The 14,335-nt window shown below is 49.2% G+C and overlaps 5 protein-coding genes across 5 annotated transcripts; 3 read left to right on the top strand and 2 right to left on the bottom strand.

Moving 5' to 3' along the window:
• Window positions 1–34: 34 nt before the first annotated feature.
• On the bottom strand, window positions 35–4,035 carry N7520_007696 (hybrid sensor histidine kinase/response regulator; the record flags this gene model as incomplete). Its single annotated transcript, XM_057141630.1, has 2 exons — window positions 35–3,914; window positions 3,974–4,035. The coding sequence occupies 2 exons, from the start codon at window positions 4,033–4,035 to the stop codon at window positions 35–37; spliced, it is 3,942 nt and encodes a 1,313-aa protein (XP_056995636.1).
• Window positions 4,036–4,397: 362 nt separating this feature from the next.
• N7520_007695 (uncharacterized protein) lies at window positions 4,398–4,706 on the top strand (the record flags this gene model as incomplete). The annotated part of the gene is made up of 1 exon (XM_057141629.1): window positions 4,398–4,706. The coding sequence occupies one exon, from the start codon at window positions 4,398–4,400 to the stop codon at window positions 4,704–4,706; it is 309 nt and encodes a 102-aa protein (XP_056995635.1).
• A 486-nt stretch (window positions 4,707–5,192) lies between these two features.
• Window positions 5,193–8,888, top strand: N7520_007694 (heavy metal translocating P-type ATPase; the record flags this gene model as incomplete). Its single annotated transcript, XM_057141628.1, has 3 exons — window positions 5,193–5,886; window positions 5,948–6,165; window positions 6,237–8,888. The coding sequence occupies 3 exons, from the start codon at window positions 5,193–5,195 to the stop codon at window positions 8,886–8,888; spliced, it is 3,564 nt and encodes a 1,187-aa protein (XP_056995634.1).
• A 686-nt stretch (window positions 8,889–9,574) lies between these two features.
• N7520_007693 (crossover junction endonuclease MUS81) lies at window positions 9,575–11,521 on the bottom strand (the record flags this gene model as incomplete). The annotated part of the gene is made up of 3 exons (XM_057141627.1): window positions 9,575–11,073; window positions 11,133–11,302; window positions 11,355–11,521. The coding sequence occupies 3 exons, from the start codon at window positions 11,519–11,521 to the stop codon at window positions 9,575–9,577; spliced, it is 1,836 nt and encodes a 611-aa protein (XP_056995633.1).
• A 372-nt stretch (window positions 11,522–11,893) lies between these two features.
• N7520_007692 (DUF3292 domain-containing protein) lies at window positions 11,894–14,063 on the top strand (the record flags this gene model as incomplete). The annotated part of the gene is made up of 4 exons (XM_057141626.1): window positions 11,894–12,166; window positions 12,221–12,942; window positions 12,996–13,223; window positions 13,280–14,063. The coding sequence occupies 4 exons, from the start codon at window positions 11,894–11,896 to the stop codon at window positions 14,061–14,063; spliced, it is 2,007 nt and encodes a 668-aa protein (XP_056995632.1).
• Between the last annotated feature and the right edge of the window lie 272 nt (window positions 14,064–14,335).

Below are 14,335 nucleotides of genomic sequence, written 5' to 3'. Positions count from 1 at the left end.
TTCTTGTGATCATGAAAACATTTGCCGTATATTACTATACTTGTCGCCGCAAGATAGCCTGCACTTGAGGTCGCTTGATGGGTTTGACGAGGAAGGTGTCAATGCCGGAGCCCAAAGCTTCTTTCTGAGCCTCGGCGCTATCAAGTCCAGTCAGAGCAGCTATGATAGTGCGTGGGGGTGCATTTTCAGAGTTGGAAAATTGTGCACGGTGCTCTTTCTCCAAGCGGCGCATTTGCCGTGATGCTTCAAAGCCATCCATGAGTGGCATAGAGATATCTGTATCAATGTTAGTACGGAGGGAAGTCGGATTGAGATGAAGCATTGAGATCCTACCGATGATGACAACCTGAAACTTGCCAGGATGAGCCTTGTAAATCTCGACTGCATCGACGCCATTTTGAGCTGTCATATATTTAAGGCCGGCCTTTTGGGTGTAGGCACAAAGTAGTTGAAGATTGAGATCATTGTCATCAACAAGTAAGACCGTTGGGTCGGGTTCGCGTGGTTCCCCTTCACCATGCGCTGAAGACGTTGTTGGCTGTGTGGTATTCTCTTCCTCTATCACGGGAGGTTTCTTTGAAGAGGCTTCCATTTCTTGTCTATCTTTGTCGTTGCTCATAGTTTCTGTCGTTGGCCGCTTGCTGATTTTCATCCTATCATCCGGAGGATCAGCGGGCCCGAGATCCAGCGGCAGGTGAGAGGACTCGGGCATTTCCACCCAGCGAGTAGGCTCATCACTGTCCCGTCGACCAGACTCTTTATCACGCTGCCGCTTGATACACATATCCAGTGCGCGAGCCAATTTTCGAGGCCCACAAGGCTGGCTCACGAACTCGAAGAAAGTCGTGTCGCCCCGGTTCTTGGCAGCCACAAACATACCGTGGGCTTCCTCGGGAGATTGACAGATGACGACAACAGGCGATGTCCATTCGCCGTCTTTGTTAAGGTGCTCAGGGAGACCAAACAGATTTCTTCCCCCAACATCTTCACTGTCCAGTTCTGTCTGCACGGCCAAGTAGAAATTGTATGGACTATGCTTGCCTTCCAATGGCGATATTTTGGTCACTTGCAGACCAAACCATTCATGACACATTCTTTCCAATGAAGAATACAAGGCTGTGTCTCTTTGTGAACGTAAGTGCTGTCCAAATCCTAAGAATGCAATTGTCTTGTCTTCCGTGTGTTGTCTCAGTGAATGGAACATGGAAGATGACGAAGAAGAAGCCTCTGATTCGGCGGGTGGCCTCATGAGGGGTGTATGGATTGTTAGTTGAGTGCCAACACCCGGTGTAGATTCAATCTCGATCGAGCCACCGAGGAGTCCAACGGCCTGATGGACAATACTCAATCCCAATCCGCTGCCAGATGCAAGTGGGTCCTCCTGCGAGAAGGGACTGAAAACACCATTTTGCAAATATTTTGCTCCAATGCCCTTTCCAGTATCCTTCACGGTGAGTGTGACCTCAAATTCGCCTCTGAGATTTTTAGATGACATGTTCGACTCAATGCCACTTTGAGCTGATTTCAGCCCGAGATAGATGTATCCTGAAGATGTGTACTTTAGCGCATTCCCGAAAATGTTCATGAGAATACGTCTCCAGGCACCGGCATGCGTATAAAAGACCCATTCGGTATCCGGTTCGATGTCGAAAATGACAGTGACTTGACTCGCTCGGGGACCAACAGGGTCTGCCTTCTCGGGTTGACCGCCCGTGCGTGATGACGACTCTGTAAGGGCTGGAGGGGGTGCCTGAGGGTGGTTGTAGAAGCAATATCCGGCGAACACACACTCTGTAACCTCTTCCAAGATAGAGTCCAACGACACACGGGTATATGAAGACATTTCCCGGGAGGATTTATATTGCGATCGTGATTTTCCCCCCTTGCGCCGAGAAGTGCTCCCTTTCCTATATTGATCAATGAAGGTAAAGTCCAACAAGTTGTTGATTGTGTCCAATAAGGTACGGCCGCAAGATTCGATCGTGTGAACCATTCCATGCTGCAGTGCATTCATGGCAGTGTCACTTAGTATATCTGCCGTTCCCAAAATTCCATGCAAGGGGTTTCGAAGCTCATGAGTGATGCTGCTGACTAGGTTGGTTTTTGCTTTCTCTGCCACCTCCACATCGACTCGGCGAATTTCCGTCATGATACTATTTGTAAACGCAGAGATATAGACAAGCTCATCCTCGAAGGTAAAAATCCTGTGCGGTTCGTTCGTCCAGACCAGGGCCCCTGCGAACCATCGTTGTCTGTCCGAGTCCCATATAGGCAGTAGAAGAATGTTCCTAGCTCCGCGGAATATATTAATCAGATCGTCGGCATCTCGCTGGATAGCTGGTTTGCGCCTCCGTTTACCCGGTTTATCAGGAGCAGAAGTTTGGGAGGTACGGCTTCCGTCCGACCCATAGAAGTTCTGATTGGCGTCATCACTGTCTGAAAGGGTTCCACCCGCATTATAGGTGAAGATCTTCCCACGGGGATACCTCCGGATAAGTGAGCTGAACAGAGGCTCAGGAACCACAATGGGTTGACCAGCTCGGTCCTCATCGTTGCCATTTGACATCCCAGAGCTGGAGAATCCTAAACATTCAGAGGTCACCGGGTGCTCATCTGAATCAGATATTTGGCTCGCGTCGGATGGTCTTCGTTTTCTCGACGACCCGGAATCCGTGCTGTCATCTGAGCTGGACATGGATGTGGACGCGGACGTAGAATGTTTCAAATGAGGAGCAGAGACCCGACGACTATTTTGATCGACGAGATTCCCAAAGCGCTCGCTGTTTGCATCCAGAAACATCACCCCCTCCGCCCCGATTGACTCTCGGATAAGATTAGCAGCACGCGAGAAGATACTTCGAATGCTATTAGGGAGAGTTTCGTCTTTTAGACTATCTCCTGCACGCACGCTGCGTACCGAACTACCCTTTTGAGAAAACTCGTTTATAGTTTCCTGTCTGGGTGTTCCCTGGTGACTCCCCGATGGCAGATCGCTGGGACTGGCCGATTTGGGTGGCTGGGGGGAATCATTCTGGTCTTTCGGGGTACCGTTTGTGTCCTTAACATCACCGTCGTCCTTAGTATCGCTGGTCATCTTTGGCGGCTCCCGAATGGGTAGACTTTTCGAGCCCGCTTCTGCGGTTTCTTTCAGGGGTTGGATATCCTGCAGCTCCGTTTTCAACTGACCAGTGGAATGGCTCTTCTTCTTCGATTCGTCGCGTTGCACCTTGGTCTGCCACCATGAATCTCGAAGAGTAGACCGACCTTCCACAAAACTGCCGAGACCAACTATCATCCTTTCAGCGCGATGGCTTCGACGTTTAATTTCCTTCATTTGCAAGTGATCCATGACGGTCGCAGCCATATCTTTCAGGAATTGAAGAGAATCGATGTCGGGAGTAGATGACCTCGCTTGGCTGTCCATCACGCATAAGACTCCAATTCTGTATTTTCTTGGACTCAAAATGGGCACTGCCGCAAAGAAACGCACGTCGGAAAGTGGAGCAAGTAGTTGGCATGACTTGAAACGATCGTCCTTGGTAATGTCCAAAGACACTAGAGTGCAATTGTCGGTAGCTGCATTCTCCTTCTCCGAACTTTCTGACGCTTGAGACTCGACATGGTGACAAAGGCCCCGCTCCTTAGGAAATACGCAGCATCCCAGTTTTAACCTCTCTACATTGTTCTGGAAGTGTCCACCCTTGAGACTCAATGTCGGAGTTGCCTCTGCCAGTACATGCTGGTGTGTGCGATCGAACAAGGAAATGAGGGCGCGCTCGGTGCCCAAACGAGTGGCAGACAGCTGAGCGTACGATGTCAACGCAGGGTCGTTCGATGGCTGTGGGACGAATTTCTCGTTGCTGGCATGATCCCAAGGGGCATAGTGGGATGCGAAATCATCGCTTGAAATATATCTGTCGGGGTGAGTGGTTAGCTCTGGTTGAGATCTCAGTAAAGGGGGACACCTGAGTACTTGTGGAATTCCCGCTCTTGGGCCAGGCGGTACCGTGTCGCACAGGGACCGTGTGTGTCCATGATTGACCAATTTTTGAAATGTCAAGATGGCCGACGTCTTGATCGGATCGTCGAAATGAGAAGCGGGGATCAACGCCCGCAGTCATTATATTAATCATATTCCAGAGTAGGATAGAAAACTGGGTCCAAAACCCTGTTTTTTGTATACAGAAAACTCTCATCCAATCATCATCCAGATACCTGAAATCTTGGCAGGCTTTAGCCATTTCCGGTCTAGTTGATAGATCCTCCGTGGAAAAGTTGACGTCATTGTCTATTCGTCACGACACCTACGTAACACGTTCAAGCAGGAACCCCAGTGGGCCCCGTGCTGTGGAGACACTTTTGAAGTCGATCACTAGTACCTGAGTTGGTAATTTCACATGTCGCTGTCACTCTTAAACCAGGTCAAAACGGTACATTATGACTACTGCTACGATCCAAGGGAACTAGAAGTTTTCGACGATAATGCAAACAAGTCAAACATGGTTCATGGCCTGCTGGATGTACCCGTGGAAGAGTATACAGACTGGCAGCGAGCACGGGTGGGCAACGAGGCTTTCAGGGACAATATCATCATGGCGCGCGATGTGACACTTGAAAATTGCCTCGATCTTGCGCAGGTTCATGAGGATCTGGAATCTAATTTCTTGGTCAAGCATGGCGCGAAAGTAGGTGCGGCCTTTGGGTGAAGCAACGGGGAGAAATCACCTCATCTAGACATGATAATTGCAGTCAGCGAATAGTCAATCGTCCACACCGAGCATACTTGTTTCAATTCTGTATAATTGAAAACCACCCACCGTGCTGTGGTGAGAACACCACTTGATGCATTCTTAAAGGCCATAAGACTATATAATTGTGATTACTTATGTGGCCATGCTGACGAGCCCGCTCATGGAATGATGGGCGTGCGCAGGGCTTTTTGCCAGCCCGATTTTATCACAAGAGAATCATCGTCTCACGTGCTTTGAACGGTCGCTACTCGCTACCTATAGGAATGCATCTAGCTTGGCGGTGTCGTGACTCGTGCTCTTGGGAGCTAGGTTATTCCTCAAGAGCCCCTCATCAAAAGTACAGATTTTAAACAAGTGCCTGCCACGCCAACCACGACACCACAAGCGAAGCCATCGCAATTTGGAGAGAAAGCTCCGAAGCGAGTTTGTCGAACGGGCACTATGAGTTGCTCCTGCTACCAGCCTGCTACGCCCCCTCTACCAAATGAATCCCCGTCCGATGAAAGTACCCAAATCGACGTGGGAAATCAAATTTGTTTGAACGTGAATGATGAAGTCAGTACAGTACGATGCAATCCTGGGGCTGTTGAAGCCAGCAGCTTGGATGTGACCGTAGATGACGGGTATGACAAGGATGGCGCGACACGAGACGGGAGTTGTCAAGATGATTGCTGTGGCAGCGTCTCGGCCAACACCAGAAGTGAGGAAGCCCAAAATGAGAATAACCATATTCTGCCCTCCCTCCAATGTCCGGCAACTGCCTGCCGTGACAATAATCGCTCTGGTTCTTCCCAACAAAAGACTGGCCCAGGAAGTTGCTGCGATGATCAGCCTTCGGAGACCTTTTGCAACACGGATGTCTCACCCCCTGGTGACTTGGCCTGGGAAGATTCCGAAGAAGGCCTTGCCATTGAAGCTAGCGAGGGAACGGCCAATACTTATTTGCGCGCGCATTTCCCAAAATGCTGCTCGAGCACCCTTTCATCAAGCAACTCTGCTCCAGCCGAATTGAAAGAACCAGAATGTTGCAGTGGCGTGCCTACCCCATGCTGCGACGAGACTTGTCTGGATCGCTTGGCTTTACGCAAGTGTCATACAGGTATGGACATCCAGCGCGTTGAAGCCACTCAACAAGGTACGTTGACTGGACCAAGCGAATCCTGCATTGGTCTTTATCAACTTGGGCTTTATTGCAGCTGAGACATTGAAATCAGTGCCGAATAAGGGTGATGCCCCCCAACGCAGAGCCTGCGATCATCATCGACGTGCTGTCCGCGAACAGTATGCCGCTACACTAGCAACTCTAGGATGTATCTGCCGTGCTCTTATTGCTCTAAGCAAGGAGACATGTTGCCTTCCTCGAGGGATGCCTTCGCCATTGAGGAAACGAAGCTCCAGAGAACCGCTGAAAGGGGTACGCTCGCGCATCTCGGTTGACTCTTGTTGCTCAAAAGGCATATCTACACTTAAAGACGTCGAAGTAAGCCCAAAGCGACGCAAACGTCCGGCTCTGAGAACGGGTTTGTGGAGAGCTGCTCTGGTGAGTCTCACTGCAAACCTAAAAGCTCTTGTTCTGGGGACAAAGTTTCTGCCCTTTGCAACTCTGAAAGTCCATTACGTGCCAGTACCAAATCCCCGAAGCTAGTTCAGGTAGCCTGCACCGGGGTGGAGAGCAAGAACAGTGAGACGATGGCCTCTGACCTGAAGAGACAAAACACTGGCGCCGAGCATGTCATTCTCTCGGTTTCTGGCATGACTTGCACTGGTTGCGAGACGAAACTCAACAGAACTTTAGCTATAGTGTCAGGTGTCAGGAATGTAAAGACGAGCCTCATCTTGTCCCGTGCAGAATTCGACTTGGATCTCAATATGTCGAGTGTCAAATATGTGATGAAACATCTACAGCGTACTACAGAGTTTCAATTTGATGTGATCACCAGCAGCGGATCGAGCATGGATATCATTACGTCTGAGGATCTGTCAACGTTCGTCAATCGGCCATGGCCAGAAGGCGTGACAGACGTATCTGCCGTCAACAAGGACGAAATTCGCGTTTCTTTTGATCCAGAGCTTGTCGGGGCACGCGACCTCATAGAGAAACATTGGGCAGGGGTTGCGAGGCTAGCGCCTACCCGCGACGATCCAGCTCTTGGGGCTGGAAAAAAGCATGTCCGTCATGTCGGATATATCACACTGTTTTCTGTGATTCTTACCATTCCAGTCTTGGTCTTGACGTGGGCTCCGATTCCCGAGCGAGAAATACCCTACAACTCTACATTATTGGCTCTGGCAACGCTAGTTCAAGTTATGGTTGCAGGCCCCTTTTACCCAAAGGCGCTGAAGGCTCTTATCCTTTCGAAGGTCATTGAGATGGATCTCCTTGTTGTTTTGAGCACCACTGCAGCTTATGTCTTTTCCCTTATCTCGTTTGGCTACCTCGTTGCTGGCAACCCGTTGTCAACAGGCCATTTTTTCGAGACCAGCACACTTTTGGTCAGCTTAATCATGGTTGGGCGTTATGTTGCCGCACTTGCCCGTCAGAAAGCAGTCGAGTCAATCTCTATTCGATCACTTCAGAGCCAAAATGCTGTCCTGGTGGACGGTTTCAACTCGTTCGAGGGTAGGGACATCGACGTCAGGCTTTTGCAATACGGGGACATTTTTATGGTGGCCCCCGATACAAGGATTCCGACGGATGGTACCATTGTGTCTGGCTCATCTGAAGTGAACGAGTCAATGCTCACTGGGGAGTCTCATCCTGTCGAGAAGGGCCCTCAATCCCGCGTTATGGCAGGGACGATTAGTGGCTCAGGAACTTTACATGTTCGGGTCACTCGACTGCCCGGCGACAACACCATCACCGCTATCGCTGCAATGGTGGATGAAGCTAAGCTATCCAAACCAAAGATGCAAGAGCTGGCAGATAAAGTGGCTTCTCACTTTGTCCCTGTCATTGTGGCCCTGGCCATTGCTACGTTTGTCGTCTGGATTGCAGTTGGTGTGGCGGTCCAAGGTAAGACCGGTTCGGAAGCTGCCGTCCAGTCCATCACCTACGCCATTACCGTGCTTTTTGTCTCCTGCCCCTGTGCTATTGGCCTCGCCGTTCCCATGGTGGTTGTCTTCGCGAGCGGTATTGCGGCAGAGCAAGGAGTGATCTTTAAGTCCGCTGATGCCATCGAAGTAGCCTATAAGGCGTCTCACGTGGTTTTTGACAAAACAGGAACTCTGACCAAGGGCAACCTAAGTGTAGTCGTCGAACACTGTCTTGAGAACGGTGAAACACAACTGCTCTTCCTCCTAGGCCTCATCAGCAACAATAAGCACCCGATCTCTGTGGCAGTTGTTGACCACCTAAGGCGCAATGAAGTTATTACAACGGCTTTCCCAGGAGTCAAAAGTCTGACCGGCCGAGGCATGGAGGGTGAGGTGGCTGGGCAAACGATGCGGGGGGGAAACTCTCGCTGGCTAAATGTTCAAAACCACCCACTGGTACAGCAAGTGCTTCTCCAGGGCTATACTGCGTTCTGTTTTACCATCGACGGTGTATTGTGTGCAGTCTCTGGCCTCGAGGACTCTCTCAGGGATGACGCATGTCAGGTCGTCACAACTCTACTAAGACGGAATGTGTCAGTCCATGTGGTATCGGGTGATGATGCCGAGCCCATTCAAAAAGTAGTATCGATTTTAGGGATTCCAGATAGGAATGTCCAAGCTCACAGCTCTCTATCTGACAAGCAGTCCTACATTAAGAATCTTCTGGGAGACTCAGTGAATGTTAAGGAGCCCGTTGTCATCTTTTGCGGAGATGGAACCAACGACGCCGTCGCGTTAGCGCAGGCAACTGTCGGCGTCCACATGAGTACAGGCAGCGACATTGCGCAAGCTGCCGCCGATGTGGTGTTAATGAGGCCAGCTCTATCCGGAGTTATTACTGTGATGGATACGAGCAAAGTTTCTGTACGGCGCATCAAATTTAACTTCGGGTGGAGTTTCATATACAACACATTTGCCGTGCTTCTTGCTGCTGGGGCGTTCGTGAAAGCTAGGATTCCCCCTGAATATGCTGGGCTGGGTGAACTTATCAGTGTGTTGCCTGTCATTATCGCTGCAGCTCTTTTGCGATGGACCAAGATCTAGTTTCGGTTACATACACTTTGGCGTCGGATTCAACTCTGGGTCGTTTTGGTAGACTAGCATATGGATCACTAGGATATTTAATGTGCTTCACTGAAGAATCCCCCCGCTTGTTCGTTTTCAACAAACGTCTTATCCTCTTTCCGATGAGCTTTAGGACAGACGTTACATCTCACTAGGTTGTTGAATACATATCTGAATATCACACCGATCATTTTCCTACTTGGCTCTTAATTAGCTATTTATTGCAGTCTTGCTCAGGGGTGCGTGCACGAGTATATTGGAAGAGATTCTCAGGATAGTACTCTTATTGCAGCCAGCAGCCTGTGCCATCTGCGATAAAGATAGATACATACTGTGGATCATATCACAGATAAGCTTATGTTGAGAGGAGGCTAGGTTTGGCGCTATCTTGGTTCGAGTACGGAGTAGTCCTGATTAATTATTTAAGATACCTTTCCTTGGGGGATTGCTTTGGAGGTGGGGCATCGAAGTGTCGGACGTATTGAATTTACAAACAAATACAGTTCTGGAGATACTATGTAATCTACGTCAAAAGCAATATAAGTTCAGCTGACAGGGCACTGAAGTATAGACTAGTGGATCTTGGTATCAGGGCTAGAGTAGATGTCAAAAAGTGTAGGTGGTCGCACTGGTTTCGGGACGTACTGTACTAGTAGTTCACCTTTTTATCCGCCGTTTCCCCAGATTTCAGCAATTCGTTTACTGACAGCTTTAGGAACCTTTTTCCTTCCCACCAAGGATTGCAATTTGTCTGACACCATTGCATCGCGATCTTTAGGGTCCAAAGCCATGTAAGCCTCAACCAGGCCCCGTGGGGTTTGCCAATGTCGCTGTATCTCAAGCGCCTTTTCACCAGTCACGCCCCGCGTGCACATTAGCATCTTCAAAAAAATATCCCGGAGAGACAGGACGTCGGATTTAGAAGTCAAAGCCGAGAATGTCGAAAATGTCACACCGTATGTACGGGAAGGATCCTGAACACGACAATTGTCTAACAGTGCCACGTAGGATTGCGTGGAGGAGATCTGGCTACTGGGAACAACAGAAATCTTTGAAGACGGAGAAGCCTCAGAATGATTGGTGCTCGGCCCTTGATCAGGTGAGTCCGAGACTCCGTACATTTTCCGGAGTAGCAAGGTCATCCGCGCCAAGTAGCGGATCGAATCATCCAAATTGCGTGTCTTTTTGACAAAGTATCCGTTGACCACCTGCGTCGAGGCAATAGCAGAGGCAACCATCTCCTGATATTTCTGCGCACCGCCCCCAGATTCCGGGTGGGTGATGGAGAATTCTTCAATTAGGTAGATGACATTCTTGATGCCAGAGCGACGAAGACGAAACTTCTGTTCGCGAAATCGTCCGTCTTTAATAGACCCAATGAGATCATCCAAGCGTTTTCTTTCAATAATCCAGTCCAACATTATTTCATCGCCTTCTTCGCCATGCCGGGAGAGAAAATCGGGATCATGGCACTTGGCCACCCACATTACATCGCCCAGTTCCAGGGCACGCACCTGGGGAGTAATACCTTGCTTGATAAGTTCGTTTGCGATGTAGTCTCTGTCTGTCGATGTACGAACTTCGCGAGTATCCAGCACAAGTTGGATAGTGAAAGATCCTGGAGGAAGTGGAATCGGGTCAGTGGGTCCATCGACATTTGAACGCTGAAAAAGTTGAGCGTTCGGTTGTGGTGTGTCTTCAAGATCGCCGGCATCAATTATGGTTGATGCAGTGTCAGCAGCGGTGCCAGGCTGAGACTGAGACTCGCCGCCTGCGAAGGCGGCTGCCATGCCCTCGACCGACCCAGGCAGGGTCTTCCGAATACGTTTAGCAACTTCCCAGCCATCCTCAGAGAGCGCATATTTCCTGAGCGGTCGACCATGTTCATAGACCAAGTCTTTTTGGATCAGTGTTTTCATGGAATTCCAAGCCGTGTAGAATTTAGTTGGGTCCGTAGGTGCCGTAAAGGAACTATCACAATACGGTTGAGCTACATCGATCAAATGAGCCTTGGTCATCCCCTGTGACGAATTTTCCCCAATAGTCGCCAAGCCGAGCAGGAGCGCATAAGCGCCGGAACGCAAAGCTGGGACGTAGGGCTTAGTTTTCCGGGGCTTTTTCGCCGGTTGGTCGGTAACACCTGTATCAGATGTCCTTTTGTTGGCTAGAAAACATTCGAGTCAGCTCAAATCAGTATTTCCGATTTCCGTGGAGATGATTCACCTTTGCCAGGAGGCTCCGGCATGGGAAGCCCATTCTCCTCACAGTGAGCTTTGAGTTTATCCGTCAGGCGATCGCACAGCTTGGGGCCCAGCCCATTGAGTTGTTGGGCCTGAGATGGGTGCTCGAATGCCAAGGGACATGCTTTCATCGACTCGTATGCTTTTTTGTACCTAAAATGACATCAGCGGTACGACAGGCGCGAAAAGGACGCGGGATACCCACACTGTCACACCCTTGCTGTTCCGCTCGCGAGCTTGATCGAGCCATTCTTTGATCCATCCCAATAATAAGGGATTGGCACACTCCTCGCTCATGGTGGCCTCTCCGCCATCGGGCTGAAAGCTAGAAGTATTGCGCAACTGACCGAGACGCGCGACGGGAGATTCCATTCTGGGAACGCGCGTGTCATGTGACTAGGGTCCTGTGGCGATGACGGAGTAAGAAAACCTCGCTTTATCCATGATAAAAATTTGGAGAAAGGCAGGAACAGTAGTAATTGTTGATAACAAGAACATCCGCTCAATTCCATTTCAGCTTATCACAAAAAGTATTGTTGTGTTGGTATCAAGTTCACTTGTCTGCCGAGCATGATGACGTCGTTGAGGGGACAACAAGTACAAAAAGCAGAACAAGGAAAATGACCGCACAAATCATGGATGTAATTTCTATCCTCTACACTGATGCTATTTCCAGTCTCTATTAGAATCGCACATTGTGTCTCTATGCTCAGATTTTGAATCTTGATATCCTTGACATTCACCATGTCTTCCACAGCTGCTCCGCCGGGTACACACCCCGGCCAGAATCAGCAGAATAGCAACATCAATGAGGAGTCACCGATTCCAGAAGGACCGACAGATAGTCATGTTCTATCCCAAGTTGAACAAGACGACAAAGGTCTAGCGCAGCAAGCAGACGATACTGCGGAAGTTAGGGATCTTGGATGGAACCAGCCTTCCCAGCATTTCGACGAAGCAATCATTGCTGGATTATCGAACGAAGATCTATGGATGCTTATCAGGCGATTTGACAAGGTAAAGACTGAAAGGAACTGCATATTATACTTCAACCAACTAACATTCCTACAGCAAGTCTATAATGTTAAAGCGGTACCGGACGCTCCCATGCAAAAACTTGACCTGACTCGGTCGGTCGACGATGAATTCTCACCGGACAAACTCAGAACCACTCTGGAGAGATTCTATACCACAGTAATTATTGGTCTGACATGTCTGATCAAACACATTGCTCGCCTAAGATCGTGGAAAGAGCCTCGACGAACAGCTATCTTTTGTGGAGTTTACTCCGTGTGCTGGCTTTTGAATATGCTCGTCCCGGCATTCTTTGCGACTTTACTTGCTTTGATTGTATTTCCACGCTGTCGAGAACTTTTGTTTCCCCCAGCGCCTCTTGCTCTTGTGGATAAGAGTACCGGTGGTGTTCAGAAGCCCATGGCCGGTGTACTAGGTTCCCACGATAGCATCACCGGTGCACCGCAGAACTTCAAAGGCCAGGCTGCTGAGAAAGAAGCAAGCAATCTGGTGTCAAGTGTTGCTACTGTCGCTGTAGGTAGTGCACTTGGGAAAAACGATCAAGCTATCCCGGAGGGTGCACCTATGGAAGGGTCCATACCGGATGCCATGGATGTTGTTGCCACTTCTGCGGATGCCCAAAGCGCTGCAAATGGAGAGACAGCTGCAGATTCTCACGACAAAACCCGGCAACCGATGAAGCAATCGGTCATGGATGGAGCTAATATGTCTATGCAAGTCATCAATGACATCACTGACACATACGAAAAATTCGGAAAGTGAGTTTTGTACCTCTCAGTACCTTTTGTCGATTGATGTTGACTCGCCACAGTGCTTTGTCAGGTACACCTCCGTTTCCACGAACCGCTCCTCGACTGCGTCTAGCATCTGTCATAGCACCATTGTGCTTCGTATCGGCGTTTATATCGAGCTACACCTTCATGAAAACCAGTGGGTTTGTGATCGGATTCGCCTTTTTCGGTGATCCAATTATCATGCGTGGCATGTCATTTTTGAACCGAAAACTTCCCCAGTGGCGAAAGATCCTACAGCTGCAAAAGTATATCCCAGAAATTGTGGATCTTGCATTTGATTGCCTTCTAACAATATCAATAGTTCGCTGCTCAAAGGGATTCCGACGAATGCCCAGCTAACCCTTACCCTATTGCGCATTGGAGAAGCCAACGCATCACCTTTGCCACCACCTCCAACCTCCATGGCCGCACCTCCATCTCGACCAGCCTCTATCCATCACGAGGAGCTTGCTCTCGGTGCTACAAAAGAGGAAATATCGAAAGCTGCCTCGGCTGAATCTAAGTCTATGTCAGTGAAACCCAAGTCCCCAATACCTGCAGTACCCAAAAGCGGGTGGTCATCCAGAATAATCAGTTTCTTCCGCGGGACTACTGCCACCGGGGTAGAGAGCAAGAGAGGCGTCGATAGGGTACGTGCAATGGTTGGCTCCACTCATGCTGCAAATCGACTTGGAGTTTTACGTCCAAAGGGCAAACAGATTACACCCACTGGGCCTGCAGAATTTGAAGCTAGATACAAAGGTAAGCGTGGTGCTGTCATTATTGACTCCACCAAAACAACTCCTTTACTATATTTCACAACCGACATCCAGCATGGCGATATCCAGCTGGAAAGCCGGAAGAGCGGCTCAGTACTGTTCACAATGCCAGTGACAGATATTCGAGAGATGAAGAAGCAAGGTGGAATGGGATGGAAAGGAAAATTAGTTGTTGGATGGGCCATGGGGGGCAAGGAGGTTGTTGATGGACTGCTTATTGTGGGCAAAGAACCGCAACAGTCTTATCAGTTGACGGCTATGGGAATGAGGAATCAACTTTTTAATAGGCTGATTGCTATTGATGGACAGGTTTGGGAGCGCTGTTAAATTTATTGAAAAATTATGCTAAGATATTGCAGGTTTGGAGATAAATCCATTGAGCAGTCCATATAGATAGTGTTTGGTTCGCCCTCTGGGAATAACATTATGGTCAATACAATACAAAAATCTTTAAATTAACCTCAGTGCACAAAGACTTTCCTGGTGTCCCATTTCTTTCATGTTCAACGCATCGTTCGTGGCCGTATCATAGGTTCATTCCATGCTAGGTCAGCACATAGTAATACTAAGCACCGAGATCACCACCCCCACCTGCAGAG

Source organism: Penicillium odoratum (genome assembly GCF_028828045.1).
Source record: "Penicillium odoratum strain IBT 22623 chromosome Unknown utg000005l_segment0_segment0, whole genome shotgun sequence".
In the NCBI taxonomy this organism is placed as follows: Eukaryota; Fungi; Ascomycota; class Eurotiomycetes; order Eurotiales; family Aspergillaceae; genus Penicillium; species Penicillium odoratum.
This window is presented reverse-complemented; position numbering and strand designations above follow the sequence as displayed.